At 46.9% G+C, this 21,770-nt stretch overlaps 1 protein-coding gene across 3 annotated transcripts in view; it reads right to left on the bottom strand.

Moving 5' to 3' along the window:
• flr (fleer) overlaps positions 1 to 21,770 on the bottom strand; it is a 331,879-nt gene that overhangs the window by 210,425 nt on the left and 99,684 nt on the right. For all 3 annotated transcript variants that reach the window (XR_005463422.1, XM_038819902.1, XM_038819903.1), the window contains exons 9-11: positions 15,441 to 15,593; positions 6,438 to 6,503; positions 449 to 502 (exon numbers count right to left, since the gene is read on the bottom strand). Coding sequence is in view for 2 of the 3 variants with exons in the window: in XM_038819902.1 (XP_038675830.1) it covers positions 449 to 502; positions 6,438 to 6,503; positions 15,441 to 15,593 (273 nt within the window). In the remaining variant the exon portion in view is untranslated. The remainder of the gene's footprint in view (positions 1 to 448; positions 503 to 6,437; positions 6,504 to 15,440; positions 15,594 to 21,770) is intronic.

The raw sequence follows: 21,770 nt of genomic DNA, 5'->3' as shown, positions 1-21,770 counted from the left end.
TGTTCCACTATTATCATTAGACAGGGAGGGAAATCTGCTATCCTTACTTGGTCTGGCCCACATGTGGACTCCAGACCCACAGCAAAATGGTTGATTCTTAACTGCCCTCTAAAATGGCTTAAAAGCCACTCAAGGGCAATGAGGGGATGGGCACTTGACCAGCCAGTGGCATCAGCATCCAATGAAATAATAAAATCCCATGGTGATATCTGAATTTATGTCCACAGGGCATTAACCTTTCTCATCAAGTGACATTACCATTACACCACCATCTCTCCTTATCCCATTGAAAATTGCAAAGCCTATTTTCTTATGAATAATGTTTGCTCTTTGCACAATGTTTACATTCATTGTCTCTGTGAGAATATAATTCTATTGAGTGAAGTATAAAGAAACTTGCAGAATCAAAAGAACATTTTTAACCTTTAGAGGAAAAACAAATTCTCACCTCTTCAGGTGCTGTCTGACAGGTTATCATGGCATCCAAGAACTCATACAAGTACTGCATAATAAAAACAATCCAGATAATTAAACAGACATTAAGCAACCTGGTAAAACATTCATCTATTCGGTCATGACAATTTTGACCTCTTTTCTTGAGAGAATACAAATCAAAATTATAATGAATTGATTTGAAAAACAGGCCGAGAACGTTCTCCAAATATACAAGGCTGAATTTATCGGCTGTTCACGCTGGCGGGATATTCAGGTCCCACCGATGGCACATGGATTTCGAGGGGGTGCAGGCAACAGGAAATCCTGGCGGAACCAGAAAATCCAATTGGTTGGCCGCCTCAGCTGCTGAAAAATACGAGGTGGGTTGGTTAGTAAACCCTGCCCACAACCATTCTCATTCAGGGTAATTTTTCAAAAGGTGCATACCAGGCTCATCAAAAGATCAAATTGTGTGCTCCTGCAGCATGTAGCTACTCCAACCAGGAGATTGCTGTTATGAGTCTGTCACACATCAAGTGTAGTCCGTCTGATCTCTGATGTCCATCATACAACTCACCAGGTTGACCGCTCTGTTACCTTCCAATTTGCCCTCTGGGAAAGATCCATGTAACTTTTCATCTCTGATCAAACTGCCAAAATCCTAGCATTTTTTTCTCTGGATGTCACTTTCTAGGGTTCTTTCTTTCTTTCGATTTCAAGCACCTTACCATTTGTGTTATGGTATGTTTATAGGATTTTTAGCATATATCCTAGCTTCCACATTTCTAAGGCCTCAACAGGGCTGGTTTAGCTCAGTGGGCTAGACATGTGGTTTGTGATGCAGAATAAGACTAGCAGCGCAGGTTCAATTCCCTTACCAGCTGAGAATTCTGAATTCTCCCTCAGTGTACCCGAACATAAAGAACCTGCAGAGGTGAAACACACACCCACTCTCCCTGGCGGGGAGAGTACAGACGATCAAAATGAACGTACTGCCCGGGTACCTCTTCCGACTAAGGGTAGCATGGTAGAACAGTGGTTAGCACAGTAGCTTCACAGCTCCAGGATCCCAGGTTGATTCCCGGCTTGGGTCACCGTCTGTGCGGAGTCTGCACATTCTCCCTGTGTCTGCGGGTTAGGTGGATTGGCCATGCTAAATTGCCCTTATTGTCTAAAAAAGATTTAAGTGGGTTTACGGGGGATAGGATGGAGGTGTGGGCTGGAGCAAGGTACTCTTTTCAAAGGCCGGTGCAGACTCAATGGGCCGAATTGCCTCCTTGTGCACTGTAAATTCTATGATTCTATGATCCATGCCGATCTATATCCCCAAGGCCTTTTTTAACTCGTTGGACAAGTTAATCATGGCATTTTTATGTTGGGGGGGGAGAATGCGAGGATCACAAAGAAGGTCCTACAGAAAACAAAATCCAGGGGAGGGCTAGCCCTCCCAAACCTACATTTCTACCACTGGGCAGCGACAGCGGAAAGAGTGATGGGATGCCCAAAGGGGCCAGAAGCCGAGTGGGTGCGTGTGGAGGAGGCCTCCTGCAAGGGGACCTCTCCCCGGGCCCTCGCCACGGCTGCACTCACCTCCCCTCCCAAGAAACACTCCAGCAGCCCAGTGGGCAATGAAGTGGCAAATGAAATACATTGTGGAAAAGTGAGAGGTTATGCACTTTGGAAGGAGGAATCTAGGCATAGACTATTTTCTAAATGGGGAAATGCTTCGGAGAGCAGAAACACAAAGGGACTTGGGAGTTCTTGTTCACGATTCTCTTAAGGTTAATGTGCAGGTTCAGTCGGCAGCTAAGAAGGCAAATGCAATGTTTGCATTCATGTCAAGAGGGCGAGAATACAAGACCAGGAATGTAATTCTGAGGCTGTAAAAGGCTCTGGTCAGACCCCATTTGGAGTATTGTGAGCTGTTTTGGGCCCCGTATCTAAGTAAGGATATGCTGGCCTTGGAAAGGGTGCAGAGGAGGTTCACAAGAATGATCCCTGGAATGAAGAACTTGTCATATGAGGAACGTTTGAGGACTCTGGGTCTGTACCCGTTGGAGTTTAGAAGGATGACAGGGGATCTTATTGAAACGTACAAGATACTCCGAGGCCTGGATAGAGTGGATGTGGTGAGGATGTTTCCACTTGTAGGAAAAACTAGAACCAGAGGATACCATCTCAGATTAAAGGGACGATCCTTTAAAACAGAGACGAGGAGGAATTTCTTCAGCCAGAGGGTGGTGAATCTGTGGAACTCTTTGCCGCAGAAGGCTGTGGAGGCCAATTCACTGAGTGTCTTTAAGACAGAGATAGATTGGTTCTTGATTAATAAGGGGATGAGGGGTTTTGGGGAGAAGGCAGGAGAATGGGGATGAGAAAATATCAGCCATGATTGAATGGCGGAGCAGACTCGATGGGCCAAGTGGCCTAATTCTGCTCCTATGTCCTATGACGACAGCCACTCTCCAGACGTGGAACCAACTATGGCAACAATTCGGACTGACTGAAATGTCAGACAAAGCCCCCATCTTCAATAACCACAGATTCACACCAGCACTCACCGACACCATCTTCAAAAGGTGGAGACAGGACCGGGGGGAGGGGAATGGTGCCAAGGAGGCCCGGCCAACCACGGCCACATGTTCTGGTCTTGCCCCAGACTTGCTGGGTACGGGACCCATAGCTTCTTCGAGGCAATGTCCAAAGTGGTGGGGATGAAGGTGGAGCCATGCCCGAAAGTGGGGGTTTTCGGGGTATCAGACCAGCCAGATTTCCTCATGGGGAGGGCGGACACCTTGGCCTTTGCCTCCCTGATTGCCTGACGCAGAATCCTGCTCAGCTGGCAGTCAGAACGCATCCCCCAAAGCTGCAGACTGGCTGTCCGACCTATCGGAATTTCTCCAAATGAGAAAATCAAATTTGGAATCTTTGGTTTGGAAGAGGGCTTCCACAAAACATGGGAGCCATTCACCCGACTGTTCCGAGACCTGTTTGTGGAAATAGCCAAGACAAGACAGAAAGAGGCAAGCGAGGGAGGGCCGGGGAGTGGGGAGGAGGAAAGCAATGTGAGGTAGCAAAACCCAGCAAGAAAGAATGGGGGGCAACAGTGAAGAAAAAGGGGGGGTGCGGGGAAGAACAAAAAAAGGGGAGCCAGAAGGGGGAACTGATAAGAGAACAAAAAAATGGGGGGTGGGGGGGAGGCAACAGTGGCAGCAAACACAGAACGGCATGAAAGCGTGAAGAAAAACGGGAAGGGGAAACGAGCAATGGCCCAGTTAGATGATTGGTAAAAACGGTAGAAAACAAAAGGAGGGGAGGAAAGACCCCTCCCGTCTGGGTATATTTCCTAGAGCCTATGTATTTTGCTTTGCAAGGTACAGACCTGTATCCATAACTTGTACAAAACTGTATTTCAAAACATTTCTTTAAAAAAAAGGGAGGGCGTTGGGGGCGGTGGGGTTAGGGAGGATTGTACGCTGAGCAAGATGGCGAGAGACTGCAAATAGAGAAAACTAAGAAGTCGTCTTTTTGTACTGTACAATAAAAGGAAAACGAACGGCAACGTATATAATTTTGAAAATGCCAATAAAAGGATTTTTTTTTTTTTAAATCAGCTGATCGATTCATCTGTTGAAGCTGCTCCACTCCAACAAGTTTTTGGAAAAATAACATTTTTCTTCTTTCTTCTGATCCGTTCCTCATCACCACTTTCAATTTTATAAACTGTTCTATCCCTAGACTAACAGTACAAAAGAAATAAGCTTTCAAAAGCACGTGGCTTTGTTAAACAGGGGTTTATTGAATAGGTTTTCTGTGTTTGGCACTAGACCCGCTAAAATCACGCAATGTAACCGATTATGTCATGCAAGTCAGATTCGTAACGCGACATTGCACAAAACTACATAATAACCCACATATATAACACACCCTGTCAATATCCCTCAGGATTTAAAAAATTCGAGAAGTTGTTGCCCCCATAGAACCTGGACTGTGTAGCAGCAACAGTGCTGGAGAAATTCGAAAAGAAATGCTCTGCTGCATCTTCTGAATTTGATGGATGGACAGCGTTCTGTCTCCGGATGGTTGAACATTGATTGTTTCAAGCAAGGGAACAGCATCCCCAGTATCAGCTCTGTTCAGATCTCCAAAGAGGGCTTGAGTGAAGGAGCACAGATGTCTTGCTGTACAGGGCCTTGGTGACACCACCCCTGGAGTTTGGTCTCCTTATCTAAGAAAGGATATACTTGCCATTGGGGTAGTGCAGTGAGGGTTCACCAGACTGATTCCTGGGATGGCAGGATTGTTGTGTAAGGAGAGATTGGGCTTACTGGGCCAGAATTCACAGCGATTTAAAGAATTAGAGGGCATCTCAATGAAACTTTTAAAATTCTGACTGGACAGGTCAGACTGGATGCAGAAGTGCTGTTTCTTCTGACTTGGGGAGCGGGGTCAAGAACAAAAGATCACAGTCTCAGGATAAAGGGCTGGCCATTTAGGACTGAGATAAGAAACTTCTTCACTCAGAGGTGAACCTGTGGAATTCTCTATTGCAGAAGGCTGTGGAGGCCATGTCACTGAATATACTCGAGGAGGAAATAGATAGATTTCTAGACTTGAAAGGTCTCAAGGTGTATGTGAAGAGCACAGGAGTATGGTGTCAAGATTGAGGATCAGCCATGATCATATTGAATGGAGAAGCAAGCTCGAGGGGCTGAATGGTCTTCTCCTGCTACTATTTTTTAATGTTTTCTTGTCTATGCATTCTGTGATTTTGAATATCTTTGTCAAATCTCAGATGGGAGGGTTCTTCCCGGAAGTGGAGGACAAATGTGAACGGTGCCAGGGAGCCCCGGCGAATCACACCCACATGTTCTGGGCCTGCCCCAGACTGGTCGGGTTCAGGACAGCCTTCTTTGAGGCAATGTCCAAGGTTGTGGAGGTGAGGGTGGACTCATGTCCGAGAGTGGCAGTCTTTGGGGTATCAGACCAGCGAGATCTTCGTATGGGGAAGAGGGCCAAGGCCTCGGCTTTTGCATCCCTAATCGCACGCCGGAGAATCCTCCACAGCTGGTGGTCACCTGCACCACCTGCAGCTGCAGTCTGGCTGGCAGACCTGGCGGAATTTCCTAGCGACGAGGAAGAGAAAGGAGTGGGGAAAAAGAGATGGAGGAAGACAAGGGAAGGTACTCACAAGAGAAGGGGGGGGGGGGGAAAGAGGAGGGAAGTGAACCCAAGGGAAGCACAACACAAAGCACGGGGACAAGGGGAGGAGGGGAAGGGCCACGCAGGTTCCCCAACAATGAGAACTGCAAGCGCCAGAAGAAAGAAGCCGAGTCCAGGGCAGACAGCAACACCACAAGGGGAACTAAACTACCAGTGACGGAAGGGGAGGGCGGACCTCATGTAAAAACCATTGTAAATAAAACACAAACTTGTTGTTAAGTACCAGATACACATGAGCTATTACTCTATAAAAACTGGAAAACACCAATAAAAATATTTTAAATTAACTAAAAACAGCCCACTCCAGACTTCAATGCATATTTCCTTCTGCACCATGTTCGGAACAGTATTTTAATATGATGAATACTCAACATGAAGGCAGCTCGTTAGAATCACGCCCTCCCGCGAGGTCAGAAGGCCACACCGGTGTCTAATTAGATTGGCACCTCTCACGATAGGATATAAGGGACATGCACCTGGTAAACTGCAGTTCATCCATGACTTCAAGGTCTTTTGGCCTATCGGACAACAGGTATCACTGCAGTTCCTCCGACTTCGCACCAGGCTGTGCAGATAACACCACAATAATTTTAAGGTGGTTCGAGAGCCAAAGCTCGACGTACCAGACCACCGGGTCCATTTGCCAAGTTGCTGCCCACTTGACCAATCTATTAATGTATTCCTGCAGCCTACGGATTTCTGTTCTGCCAGAAACTACCTCAACAACAAAAGTCTTTGTAAATTACATATCAACAAGTCAAACCATTCCAATTTCTTACCGGTGTGAGGAACTTGTATGTAAGATGAGCATTTTCTGCCAAAACATCAGCAGCCAAGTCAAAATACTGAAAAAGTAAAGCAAAATAATTGAACAATTGTCTCAATTTAGCATTCAAACATTGCTCAAAATTTGTGATCTACAATCTACACATTGAAAATGCAATTTAAGACTGGTTCTTCAGTATCGTGAAGGCAAGTCTTGCCTCACAAATTTGATTAAATTCTTTGAGGAGGTAACGAAGTGTATAGATGAAGGTAGAGCAGTTGATGTTGGATACATGGATTTTAGTAAGGCGTTTGATGAGGTTTGATAAGGGGCAGCAGGGTAGCATGGTGGTTAGCATAAATGCTTCACAGCTCCAGGGTCCCAGGTTCGATTCCCGGCTGGGTCACTGTCTGTGTGGAGTCTGCACGTCCTCCCCCTGTGTACGTGGGTTTCCTCCGGGTGCTCCGGTTTCCTCCCACAGTCCAAAGATGTGCGGGTTAGGTGGATTGGCCATGATAAATTGCCCGTAGTGTCCTAAAAAAAAGTAAGGTTAAGGGGGGGGGGTTGTTGGGTTACGGGTATAGGGTGGATACGTAGGTTTGAGTAGGGTGATCATGGCTCGGCACAACATTGAGGGCCGAAGGGCCTGTTCTGTGCTGTACTGTTCTATGTTCTATGTTCCCCATGGTTGGCTCATGAAGAAAGTAAGGAGGGGTGGGATCGAGGGAAATTTGGCCAATTGGATAAGTAACTGGCTATCACATAGAAGACAGAGGGTGGCGGTGGATGGAAAATTTTCAGATTGGAGACCAGTTACCAGCGGTGTACCACAGGGATCAGTGCTGGGTCCTCTGCTATTTGTGATTTTTATCAATGACTTGGAGGAGGGGGCAGAAGGGTGGGTCAGTAAATTTGCTGATGACACTGAGATTGATGGAGTAGTGGATGAGGTGGAGGGCTGTTGCCGGCTGCAAAGAGACATTGATAGGATGCAGAGCTGGGCCGAGAAATGGCAGATAGAGTTTAACCCTGATAAGTGCGAGGTGACTAATTTTGGTTGAGAAAATTTGAATACGGATTACAGGGTCAATGGCAGGGTTCTGAGGAATGTGGAGGAACAGAGCGATCTTGGGGTTTATGTCCACAGATCTCTGAAGGTTGCCACTCAAGTGGATAGAGCCGTGAAGAAGGCTTGTAGTCTGTTCGCGTTTATTAACAGGGGGCTTGAGTTTAAGAGCCGTGGGGTTATGCTGCAACTATACATAACCCTGGTGAGACCACATTTGGAGTATTGTGTGCAGTTCTGGTCACCTCATTATAGGAAGGATGTGGAAGCATTGGAAAGGGTGCAAAGGAGGTTTACCAGGATGCTGCCTCATTTGCAGGATAGGTCTTATGAGGAAAGGTTCAGGGAGCTAGGGCTTTTCGCTTTGGAGGGGAGGAGGATGAGAGACAACTTAATAGAGGTTTATAAGATGATAAGGGGGATAGATAGAGTGGACGTTCAGAGACTATTTCCTCGGGTGGATGTAGCTGTTACAAGGGGGCATAACTATAAGATTCAGGGTGGGAGATATAGGAAGGATGTCCGAGGTAGGTTCTTTACTCAGAGAGTGGTTAGTTTGTGGAATGGACTGCCTGCTGTGATAGTGGAGTCGGACACTTTAGGAACTTTCAAGCAGTTATTGGATAGGCACATGGAGCACACCAGAATGACAGGGAGTGGGATAGCCTGATCTTGGTTTCGGACAATGCTCGGCACAACATCGAGGGCCGAAGGGCCTGTTCTGTGCTGTATTGTTCTATGCTCTATGTTCTATCCACATATATTGCACATATTAAAATTCTGATGCCATTTTGTTTGCTTTAATGCTCAATTACTCTACCTGTATGTTTCAAATTACATATCATTAAATAAGGTTAATCATCAAATTTGTCTTTGCATGTAGAGCAGTATAAACCTGTTACGACCCCCTGGGCTACTGCATGGTCAGTTCTAGCCCACATGGCCCGCAGTCACAACACAAGTTAAATTAGATGTTATTTTAATACATCCGAGGGCTGAGCCCAGTTAACTGCAGTCACCAGGTTGTGAATATAACAACTAAACTTTTCTTCTTTAACAGTAATATAATTAAATTGACAAAAATGTAACAAACTACCTGATGCCCCTTACCCAACAACCCCCCCCCCCCCCCCCCCGCCCACGCTTTTCAACTCGCCCCACTCTCGACACACACCACACACAGACAACATATAGGGAAAGGGAAGAAAAATTATGAAGTAAAAAGGTTAAAATGTCTCTGGTGGCACTATGATAGTTTTCAATTAAAGTTTTTCACGAGTTCAAGCTTTTGCTGTGATGCTTCTTTCTTCTAAGCTCGAGAGGGTTTTCTCTGGCAAGACTGTCTACTTTCTTTGTGGATTCAAGATCATTTCAACGATATAGTAAAGATGTGCCAAGCACTCACTGGTTTTAGAGTCAGTAAGAAGTCTTACACCAGGTCCAACAGGTTTGTTACAAATCACTAGCTTTCCAAGCACTGCTCCTTTCTCAGGTGAATGAAAAGGTATGTTCCAGAAACATATATATAGACAAAGTCAAAGATGAAAGACAATGCTTTAAACGCGAGCATTTGCAGGTAATTCCCGTACCAGCCTCCCCGGACAGGCGCCGGAATATGGCGACTAGGGCTTTTCACAGTAACTTCATTGAAGCCTACTCGTGACAATAAGCGATTTTCATTTTTCATTTTCAATTAAGTCTTTACAGATCCAGAGATAGGGGTAACCCCAGGTTAAAGAGGTGTGAATTGTCTCAAGCCAGGACAGTTCGCAGGATTTCGCAAGCCCAGGCCAGATGGTGGGGGGGGGGGAATGTAATGCAACATGAATCCAAGGTCCCGGATAAGGCCGTACTCATGTGTGCGGAACCACATTGTAGAAACCAACTATTTTCTAATACACCTGATAGGTAAAAGATAGCTATTTAGACCTAGTTTTAAATACCCATTTTAAAGACCCATTTGGGGCAGCAGGGTAGCATGGTGGTTAGCATAAATGCTTCACAGCTCCAGGGTCCCAGGTTCGATTCCCAGCTGGGTCACTGTCTGTGTGGAGTCTGCATGTCCTCCCCCTGTGTGCGTGGGTTTCCTCCGGGTGCTCCGGTTTCCTCCCACAGTCCAAAGATGTGCAGGTTAGGTGGATTGGCCATGCTAAATTGCCCGTAGTGTCCTAATAAAAGTAAGGTTAAGGGGGGGTTGTTGGGTTACGGGTATAGGGTGGATACGTGGGTTTGAGTAGGGTGATCATGGCTCGGCACAACATTGAGGGCCGAAGGGCCTGTTCTGTGCTGTACTGTTCTATGTTCTATGTTCTAAATTGAGGATTCCAACACTCATAACCTCAGGTCATTTCAAAACATATGGCTTCAACAGAACAGAGACACAAAACAGCATGACACAGCATAATTCCATTATAGATTAAAACAGCACTTTTACTGAACTAACAAATACATTTTCACACAGTTTGAAACTATACTTGTGCTGTACCATTTATCAGATCAAGGAGATAGCAACACCATAGCAACGCCATAGTAACATGAAGGCACCATTGTTCATATTGCGGATAACAACTAAGTCAGCAGAAGACCAGTTTAAACTGGTCGCGATAACAGCACAGAATCGCATTCAATAACATGCACAAGTATTCAGACATGAAACATTTAAAACTAATGTTGCACATTGAAGCTTGACAGCTAACCGTCAAATCAAACTCGTTTGATTCTAACCGAAACCAATTAGGATTACATCGGGGTGCATATAGATGGCTAAAGACTGATATGATTTTGCATAACCGTGAGGGTCCGTACGGCCATCTTTATTCATGAATCATCTATACTTTGATCTAAACTACTCGCTGTCTCTATACTTTCAGTTTTCCACTCCAACTCTTGAAGTAAATGCAAGCTGTTTTGCTGTAACCATTTCTGTATTATTTTGAAAGTTAAATTGTGTACTAGTTGCTTCTCTTTACTGCATGCCGAACTTAGAGAATAAGATTTAAGTGACTCTCAATTGTAATCAAATAGAGGCAATAAATGATTCTTATTTGCACCCAAGAAGTTTTAACTCAAATTTCTACTGAGTTTTAGTGTCGCAAGTGCCACTAGATCTGCATGGCAAATCTCTTTCACACATCTTGGTTTTAGAAAAACAAAACTGTTCTTTACTTCAGCAGAGAGAGGGAGAGAGAGTGAGATCCTCCTCCCTTCAAGGTCTAATCACTTCTGCACAGCTCTCTCAGAAGCACCCCACAGGAATCAACCACTGACAGTTGTCAACCAGAACACTGAACCAGGCCAACCCACAAGTTGCCAGCGAGCCAATCGAACCAGCTTCCTCCAGAGCTGGTTCTCAATGTTCCCTTTTTTAAAAAAAAACGCATTTTATTACAAACATGTATCAAAGCAGGTTACAGAAAATAAAACACGACGGGAAACATCCTTCCCAACAATCAACTAGACAGTCTGGACAGAGTTTTCCCCTTTTTCACCCTCACCCTCCCCTCGCCCCCCTGTGACGAACAGCTCCTCAAACACGGTCACAAACATCCCCCACCTTTTCTCAAAGTCCCCTGCTGAGCCCCTTAACTCATACTTTATCTTCCTGGAAGTTGTACAGGTCACCCAACCATGCTGCTACCTCCGGTGGCAATGCCGACCGCCACTCCAGCAAAATTCAGAAAGGCGGAGGCCACAAACATCGGCTTTCCTCCTCTTTATGAGCTCCGGCTTCTCTGAAACCCCAAATACTCTGTGAAACACCAAAGGGTCCGCGTCCACCTCTTCCTCACTCCATACTTCCCAAATGATCTCCCCTCCCAACTCCGCTACCCATTTCTCCTTGATCTTTTGATCAAAAATTGATCCCTAATTTTTCCCTCCCCTGCCACATCAGGAAGCAGCAGTCACTCCAGCAGGGTGTATCCTGGCAATCTAGGGAACCCCTTCCAGACCTTTTGTGCAAAGTCCCTAACCTGCAGATACCTGAATTAATTCCCCCTCGGCAGCTCTACCCTCTCCCTTAGCTCCTCCAGACTGGAGAACCCTTCCTCCAAATGCAAATCCCTCACCTTGACCAGCCTCATTTCCCTCCAGCTCCTGTATACATTATCCACCCCCCTCCCCCCCCCCTCTCCGGCTCAAACCCATGATTCTCGTACAGCAGCGATAGCACCAATATCCCTTCCATCCTAAAATGCCTCCTCAGCTGATTCCATATCTTCACCGTGGACTGCACCACTGGGCTCCCTGAATACTTACTTGGAGCCACTGGCAATGCTGCCTTCACCATAGCCCTCAAGCTAGACCCTTTACAAGATTCCTCCTCCATCCTAACCCACTCTACCTCTTCTCCTTCCCACCACCACCACACATTATCCACATTCGCCACCCAATAATAATGAAGCAAGTTCAGCAATGTCAAACCCCCCTGTTGCCTCTGTCTTTGTTGCGGGGTCCTCCCCACCCTCGGCACCTTCCCTGCCTGTACAAAGTCAGAGATGATCATGTCCACTTTCCGAAAAAAGTTCTTTGGTATAAAGATCAAGAGAGCCTGAAAGATAAACAAGAACCTCGGAGGAATATTAATTTTCACCACTTGGACCCTCCCCGCCAATGTTAAGTGCAGTGTATCCCACTCCTAAGATCCTCCCTGGCCTTCTCCACCAGCTTTGTTAAGTTCCACATATGGAGCCTCGTCCATTCCCTCACTACCTGAATCCCAAAAACCTAAATCTTGTTTAGGCATCCCCCCTAAATTAAACTGCTGTGCCAGCTCATTCACTGGGAATGTCGCTTTTCCTTACATTCAGTTTGTACCCAGAGAACCCTCCAAATCTCCCCAACAGGCCCATAATCCTTCCCGTACTCTCCAACGGATCCGAAACATATAGCAAGAGGTCATCGGCATAGAGCGACACCCGATGCCCCCTCTGTCCCCTCATAATCTCGCGCCACTCCACCGATCCCCTGAGAGCCATCGCCAATGACCCAATGGCTAGCGCAAACAGCAACGGCGACAGCGGGCACCCCTGCCTTGTACCCCTGTGTAAGTCAAAGCTTTGTGAGCTCATATCATTCGTCCTCACCCTCAGCGCCACAGACAGCAACCGCACCCATGCCACAAATCTCGGCCCAAATCCAAACCTTCCCAAAACTTCGAACAAGTACCGCCACTCCACCCGATCAAATGCCTTCTCATCGTCCATGGACACCACCATCTCCGGTCCTAGAGCCCCCGATGCATTTATCACCACATTCAACAGCCGTTTTACATTACTCGCGAGCTGCCTGCCCTTCACGAAGCCGGTTTGATCTTCTGCAACCACCCCCTGGGACACAGTCCTCCATCCTCCCCGCCAACACCTTAGCCAATTCTTTCACATCCGTGTTCAATAGTGGTATGGGTCTATACAACCCACATTCCACCGGAGCCTTCCTTTTTTTGCGAATAGCGCGATTACTGCCTGAGTCATCGTCTCTGGCAACTCCCCCTTCTCCAGTGCTTCATTAAATGACCCCAACAGATGTTGTGCCAGTTCTGCCACAAGTTCCTTAATAAATTCCGCCGAGTACCCATCCGGCCCAGGGGCCTTTCCCGACTTCATATCCCTAATACTATCCAGCACCTCCCTCGGCCCCAGGGGCTTCTCCAATGCCTGCCTCTTTGCTTCTTCCACCTGGGGAAATTCCAGCTCGTCCAGAAACCGCCCCATGTCCTCCTCCTCGTCCCCCCGGATCCACCTCATAAAGTCTTAAGATTCCCTTGGCGCCAATGAGTCTGTTTTCTCCTCTCCAAAAATACAAATTCTGGGACACACAGTCCTGACCAGCAGGCTGCCTCAGCTTAAGTCCACTGCTTAAAGGCACAATCCGATTAGGAGTCCACAAACAAACGATAATAAAATAAAACAAAAGAAATGGGATCAAAGGGAAATCAAAAGGAATGACTCTAACAAAACACATTGGAAAACTAAAACTCAACATACTTTTGTTTCATTTGTGATGTATTCAGTTGCAAATCTATGTAACCTCTTACATAAAGTCCTGTAAAAGTACATCCTAACCCAGCACAGTGCAGTCAGAAAATCTTCATAATTCAGTTTGCTAGCTGTGAACTATTCCGTCAAGATATAAGGAAGTTTGTTTATGCATTGGTAGCCCTTTGTTTCCCAAGAACCAACAGTTGGATCTCCTGTGTGATGCATACGGTTAGCATAGCAGAGATGCAGAACTGATCCAGAAATAGAAGAGAATATTCCTTTATAATGCACTCCTTGTACCTTGAAGGTAGAAAAATGCTAGTGTTACATTTTGTACCTCTATCCAAATAATTAACTTTAATTTGTTAAATTTGGACAGAAGTATAAATAGATCAAACAGATAAAAACAACAGAGCCTAATTCTGACTCATATTTTAAAATTGATTCAAATCCACCAATAGTGCAGGTGGAGATCTAGTAGTAATAGTTCTGAAAGTACAAAGAGAGGCCATAGCTTAAATAAATTACACAATGAAATAAAAGCCACAGAGTAGTCTAGGAACAGAATTAGAAGTAAAGACCATGATGTTTGGTGGCTGACAATAAACTGGAGGACAAATGCAAGACAAAATGAATGGTAATTTATGCAAATTAAGGAAGGCCAACATGGATGGGTTATGGGGAAGTACAGTTCAAATAACTGGCTGAGTTTTTTGTGAGGTGACAAAGGCAATATCGTCACGAATGGTGCTGAACATTGTGCAATCATCAGAGAACATCCCCACTCCTGAGCTTATTATGGAAAGAAGATCATTGAAGTAAACATTAGGGTCTGACCAAGGATCTGTACAAGTGAAGCATTACTTTTTTCCCTTTGTATTTCACCCCCTTAAGATAATGGCCATTATTTCATTAGCCTTTTTGATTGATTTTTGTACCTTTTATTTATTTATTATCTCTGGGATCTAGGCCAGCATTTGTTACTCATCCTTAATTGCACTCGAGAAGATGGTGGTGAGCTGCCTTCTTGAACCTATTATTTTAATGATTTGTGCATGTAGACACCCAAATTAATCTGTTTGTTCCTCCAGTGGCTTACTGTTAGATCCACAGAGGATGACCCAGACTTCCCCACATTGAGCTCCATTTGCCAGTTTTGCCCAGTCACTTAATCTGTCCACATATATTTCCACCAAACAGCAGCACAACTCTGGATTCTTTTATGCAGGCCATTTCACGAATATGGTGAAAACCAATTACCTTCCCCTGTTGCTTCAAAATCAGTGTGCTTTCATATCCAAATACCTTCTGGAAGTCCATACAGATAATATTCACTGACCCTCACATATCCACCATCCACCAATAACGACCTCAAAATGTTCAACTGGATTTGTCAGACTTAACTTACTCGTCACAAATCCATGCTGACCATCTGTAATCAAATTGATCGAAATTTTCAGTCACTTTGTTCCTAATGGCAGGTTCTGGCAACTTCTCCGCTATTGAATTAGACTAGCCAGAACATAGTTACCTGCTTTCTTTCTTCCATCCTTCTTAATTAATGGAAAATTAACAATTTACTAATTGAACTGCACATTTTTCAAATCAAAAAAACTTTGGGGGACTATTGTTAATGCATATTTTATTTCCTCGCCTGATTATTTTAAGTCTCTGGAATAGAAATCAACAGGTTTAGGATATTTGGTTACCTTAAATCTCAATTTTTAAACTCATGTAATATAATAAATTCCTTCCCTTGAGCTCTTTAAGTTTTTCTTGGATTGGCAGTATTTTGTATTTAACCCCATCATATAAAAATAATTGATCATTCTGCCTGAAAATATTTTTTCCATCAAATTTATTTCTGCCTCATCTTTCCCCTTTATGGCCCCTCATCCCGCGCTTTCACCATATGGAGCATGTCACGCTTAAACAAGCAAAATTGATAACAAAAACCTTGAGGAAAACATACTTCATATTTGCAGTATAGTAGAAGCAGATTGCCAAAGGTTTCTGGTGGGAAAGGGTTCTGCTGAAGTAAGAACTGTAGTTTTTCAAATCCCTCAGTTGGCTTGGAGTCCATGTTCATTAAGGCTTGGTTGTGAAGTGTGACTGGGTCAAGTTCCTACAATGAAAATACAGTGCATTATTGCAGGTTCTTTATCCTCATTCAAATAAAATGACTAAACTGTAAACAAAACAAATGTTACTAACAATTCAAGATTGGTCATCTGATCTGTCAACATACATTAGGAGATCAATGCCAAAGGTGGTCCTAGTGCTATGACATTGCCAAATTGTGATTGTGCTCCCGTGAAAACAGAGTCCATAGAATCCCTATAGCGCAGAAGGAGGCCATTCGGCCCATCGGGTCTGCACCAAACCTCTGAAAGAGCATTCTATCTAGGTCCACTCTCCCATCATATTCCTGTAACATTGATCATGGCCAATCTGCTTAATCGCAACATCTGGACTGCGGGAGGAAACCGGAGCACCTGGAGGAAATCCATGCAGACAAGGGGAGAATGTGCAAACTCCACAGAGTGGAATCAATCCATTGCTCTGAGGCAGCAGTGCTAACCACTGTGCCATTGTGCTGCCCTTACCCCTCAGTCCCATTCATGGTGATACTCTGATCATTAGTCATCTATATCTTTTTTTCAGCTGGATTCCAGATGGCTCGACCCATCTAAAATTGAAAATTCCACCTGGCTACGGTGGCACAATGGTTAGTACTGTTATCTCACAGCGCTAGGGATCCAGTTTCGATTCTCGCCTTGTGTGGCTGTGGAGTTGGCAAGTTCTGCCAGTGTCTGCGCAAGTTTCCTCCAGGTGCTCCGTTTCCTCCCACAGTCCATAGATGGGCAGGTTAGGTCAATTGGCCATGATCAATGCACCGGGTTTTGAGGATCGGGTGGGTGACTGAGCCTAGGTAGGGTGCTCTTTCAGCGGGTTGCTGCAGACTCGTTGGGCTGAATAGCCTCCATCTGCACTGTCGGGATTCTATGGACTCATTCTTCTGCAGATCATATGAAGGAAAATTAACATGGGAAAAAGGTGACAGGAAATTGGCAAATATCAAAGAGGGATCAGAACAGAAATAGGGATACCTCAGGGATTTGGGGTTAAATCCCCCTAAACCCCCCTGCCCCTCACCTTCATGTAAGCACTGAATGTTGTCTTTTTGCATCAGAGTGCAGCTGGAGTTTGGTGAGAAAGAGAGTTTGGTGAAAGAGGGAGGAGTGGAGAATACCGGACCTGCGAGGGACACCTCTACTCGGGCAATGGGCTGAGTATGAAAAACAATCCATGAGTGAAGTCACGGGAAAACGGTAAATTCATTCAATCACAGAATAATACAGCACAGAAGAGGCCCTTCGGCCTGTCAAGTATGTACCAACACATAAAAAACGCCTGACCTGCCTACCTAATCCCATTTGCCAGCACTTGGCCCATAGCCCTGAATATTATGACGTGGCAAGTGCTAATCCAGATACTTTTTAAAGGATGTGAGGCAACCTCCTAGGCAGTGCATTCTAGACCATCACCACCCTCTGAACATAGAACGTACAATGCAGGAGGCCAATTGGCCCATCGAGTCTGCACCGACCCACTTAAGCCCTCACTTCCACCCTATGCCCGTAACCCAATAACCCCTCCTAACCTTTTTCAGTAAAAACCTCTGGGTAAAAAATGTCTTCCTCAAATACCCCTTAAACCTCCTGCCCCTCCTATCCCAGGCAATATCTTGGTTAATCGCCTCTGCACCCCTTCCAGCGCAACTACATAATTCCTATAATGTGGCCACCGGACTGCACACAACTCCAGCTGTGGCCTCACCAAAGTTCTATACAACTCCAACATGACCTCACTGTTTTTGTAATCTAATTGGCTGGTAAGTAACTGCTAATTTGCATTGCTTTTCTAAAGTTGCTTTCAGATTAAAGGTAAAAAGGAGAAATATTTTACAGGTAAAAATCTATGAACCAGTTGGAACTCTGAAAAAAAAAATGAATTATATAAGATGGAGATTGTGTTGTACCTGCATGATATGGGAGCTGGTGGACCCCATTGTGGTTCCTAATGAACACATCTGTGGCACGCGTTGGTTGCTCGAGGAACTTCGGCTCAGAGTTGATGAGCTGGAGTTTCAGCTTCGGACACTGTGACACATCATAGAGGGGGAAGAGTTATCTGGAAGTTGTGTTCCAGGAGGCAGTTACACGCCTTAGATTGACGACCTGGAATTCAGCCAGTGGTCAGGGACAGGAGTGTGTGACTGTGTGCGAGGCAGGTAGAGGGATCCAGGAGGTAGGGTTGCAGGACCTTTATCCAGTAGTTTCAAGATTCTTGTTCCCTGTGTGGATGAGGGCGGGGACTTTGGAGGATGAGCAAACTGATACCAGCACTGTGGTAAAGAGAGCAACATAGTTGAAATGAAGGATGGGGCATCAGGATTGAGAGTCACTTAATCTTAATAATCTTTGTCACAAGTAGGCTTACATTGACACTGCAATGAAGTTACTGTGAAAATCCCCTAGTCGCCACATTCTGGCACCAGTTTGGGTACACTGAGGGGGAATTCAGAATGCCCAAATTACCTAACAGCACGTCTTTCGGGACTAGTGGGAAGAAACCCACGCAGACACAGGGAGAACGTGCAGCCAGTGACCCAAGCTGGGAATCAAACCTGGACCCTGGCACTGTGAAGCAATAGTGCTAACCACTATGCTACCATGCCACCAGAACCGGCCACACCCCAGGTTGTGTAGCCTACCTAGTGCCAGCATTCAGGATGTTTCATCTGGGCTGCAGAGGAACTTGCAGCGTGAGGGGAAAGATCCAGTTGTTGTGGTCCATGTGAGTACCAACAACATAGGTAGAACAAGAGTAGAGGTTCTGCTGAAGGAATATGAGCAGCTAGGGCCGAAATTAAAGAACCAATAAGGTAATAATCTCCGGATTACTATCTGACCCACAAGCTAATTTCAGAGGTTCAATAAGATTAAAGAGGTAAACGCGTAACTCAAAGGTTGGGTTCAAATTAATGGGACATTGGCACTAGTGCCGGGAAAGGAGGGAACTGTTCAGATGGGACGGCCTTCACCTGAATCATGCTGGGACCAGAGTCCTGGTGAATCGCCTAACTAAGGCTGTAAATAGGGTTGTAAACTAAATAGTGGGGGAGGGGAGAGAGAAGAGATCAGTTGCATGGAAAATTAGAAAATCAAACTTAAAAGTAGGTAGGTGCGCAGGTTAATGATGAGGTGATTGTTACCAGAAAGATTGCACCAAGGAATCAAACAAAAGTAAGGACATTTGATAATGGAACAAACTTAAAGGCTTTGGGCATGATTCAAACATCACGCGGCCATTAGACTGCAGGAGGCTCCAAAATCGAGAACCACGCTGGGCAGCGATTTGTGATCTGACCTGCCCGCTCCTGTAGGCAAACTCAGGATCCCGCCGTGACGTGGCAAGAAACAATAATCACCACTTAAGGCCAATCTCCATACAATTAACAGGAACGACGCCCCCCCCCCCCACCACCCCACCATCAACCAAGTGGTCAAGCAGGCGCCAATTAGTACACCTTTCTAAAGACATGAAGCTGGCGGAATAGCTGCTGTGAGGATACGAGGTGGTACGTAGCCATCTTCGCTCCCGGGCAATGAGCTTGGCTGCACTGGGGTTGCTGCCTCGGTGCTCGGAAGGAGCCCACGTTGGGACTGCAATCAGTGGGGAGTTAACCTTGGCAGAGGGGGGAGGGGTGGGTGTCTCAGTGTGCGTGGGTCAGCCATAGACGCCCGTTACGAGGGTAACCCCATGCCTGTCTCTATCACCGACCACTCATAACTCCACTGACCGTGGAGGCCTCTGGCCGTGTGGCTGAAGGTTATTGCTAACAGGGAATGGCGATCGTAGTTAAGTGAGCACTTTACAGCTCCCAAGTGGATTCTTGTGGGTAGGCGGGCCGTGTTGCATGTGGGAGTTAAGGCCTAGCATCATATTCAGACCGTGATGTCTGGATGCTGGGCCTGAACACTGCAGGAAACAACACCAGGATCACAGCAGGCAACATCCTAACACCCAAGGGCTGGGCCCCAGCACCAGGGACATTTCCGTGACCAGAGGGTAGGTGTGTGCATTCAGGGAGGGGGCTAGCGCCCGGTCCAGATAATATTACATGAGGGTGTCTAGAGTACAGGGTCTGGTGTCTAGTGATCAGAGGCCCCTGCTGCTGCCAGGTGGATGTGGGCAGGCTTGTCAGATTGCAAGGGATTTGCGGTGGTGAGAGAGCAATGGGGGAAATGGAGGGTCCCACGGTGGAAGACACCGATGGCCAGACGCCAGAAAAGGTGGCAGCAGCAACATCGACAGAGACCTGAGGCGGTCCAAGTGCAGGGCCTGGCCTGACACCCCGAGGACCAGGCCACCCATCAGGCCAAGGAGGGACCCAGAGGGTGAGGCCGGCGACGGCCCAAGGTATTGGCGCACTGGTCTTTTGAACAGACGACGGACAGCGTGTGCCACAGGAGGCTCCGGCTCAACAAGGGGACGGTGCGACACCTGTGCTATGTCATTGCAGACTTGGCACCATGTGGAAGTTGAGATGCCTGCTCCAGGTGGCAGTCAAGGTCACCGCAGCCTTGAACCTCTATGCCTCAGGATCATTCCAGAGCTCAAGTGGGGACCTGTGCTTCTCTCACAAGCTCCAGCCCACAAGTGCATCCATGAAGTTACGGATGCTCTGTTTGCACAGGCTGCTACCTCTATAAACTTTAGACATGGACCTGATCCAACAAGATGCACAGACAGCAGGATTCTCTGCCATTGACGGGATGTCCTAGGTCCAGGGGATAATCGATGGCATGCATGTCACCTTGCGCACTGTCAAGGAGTTCCCTCGATCAACAGGAAAGGGTTCCACTCCCTGAATGTCTAGCTCGTGTACGACCACCACCTGAAGATCATGCACGTGTGTGCACACTTCCCAGGGAGTGTGCACAACAGCTACATCCTGGAGAAGTCCAACATCCCCAGCCTTTTCTAGGACTACCCCAGGATGGCCAGTTTGCTCTTGGCAGACAAGAAGTAGCCACTGAGGATCTGGCTAATCATGCCAGTACGGACGCCAGATACAACAAGGTCCATGTGGCCACCCAGACTGTCATTAAGTGGTGTATCGGACTGCTCAAAATGCTGTTCTGGTACTTGGCGGTACACAGCAGTACACCACCCCCAGAGCGTTGCCCACTTCATAGTGGTCTGATGTGCCCGCCACAACCTGACACAGATGGATGTGGAGGGGGAGGAACATGTGGCCACTGAGCAGGAGGAGGCTGAGGAAGCACTGGCCAGGAGGGGCTGGAGGACAAACCCAGGATGAACCCACAGGACCATTCGGATGATGGAGGACAGGCAGCAGTGGCGGGGCTCCTGCAAGCCTGCGGGTGGGGGGGGCAGAAATCCAGGATTGGTGGTTGGACCACATTGCTGAAAAAGTGCCAGAGGCATCATATATCGCGGGTGTGACGTTTTTCAAAGCTGTACGTACGTGTCCCAAACTGACTCTAGCCCCCAATAGTGCTGCCCCACCTTCCCCGTCCGTTTCCCCACCCCTCCCCCCACATCCCCACCCCTCCCCCCACATCCCCACCCTCCCCCCACATCCCCCTACCCCCTTCTCCCCAGTGCCCCCTCAGTGATACTCAATCGTGCTTTTCGACTGCGTCTAGGTGTGTGTCCCAAGGATGCACATCAAAGGTGGAGGCAGCCTGTTGCTCACCGCATCCGGTGCCTTCGATGGCGGGGACGGTGGCAGGTGGCGAGCGGGGGCCCGTGTCAACCCACCTATGTGGCCCGATGAAGGTCGTTGATCTTCTTACAACATTGGGTGCCAGTCCTCCTGGTGATGCTCGACGAGCTTACGGCCGCTGCCACTTCCTCCCAGGTGGCACTGGCTGCCCAGTGGTTGACCCTCCGAGCTCCTTCCGGGAACTAGACATCCCGTCTGGACTCAACCGCATCCAACAATCAAGGGGCTGTTCTCATGGGGCTGTTCTCCCCGATGGTATGGCTGTGAGCTCTGTGGGGTATGCTCCACAGGATCGGTTTAAGTGCTGCTGCCCCTTGTGGCGGGGAACTGGTGTGCGCGGTCGCAGCAAATCAGATGGCGGGACCATCATTTGCGGCGAGGCCCATGTTGAGTGGACCAATTAATGTTTGATACATGTGTCGCAGGGTCGAGGGTTTGGAAGCTTGCGGCAGGTCCCACTCACGACCACACTTAGAAAATTTT

This window comes from Scyliorhinus canicula, chromosome 15, assembly GCF_902713615.1.
Source record: "Scyliorhinus canicula chromosome 15, sScyCan1.1, whole genome shotgun sequence".
In the NCBI taxonomy this organism is placed as follows: Eukaryota; Metazoa; Chordata; class Chondrichthyes; order Carcharhiniformes; family Scyliorhinidae; genus Scyliorhinus; species Scyliorhinus canicula.
Note: the sequence above shows the minus strand (reverse complement) of the source record. Positions and strands in the feature narration are given on the sequence as shown.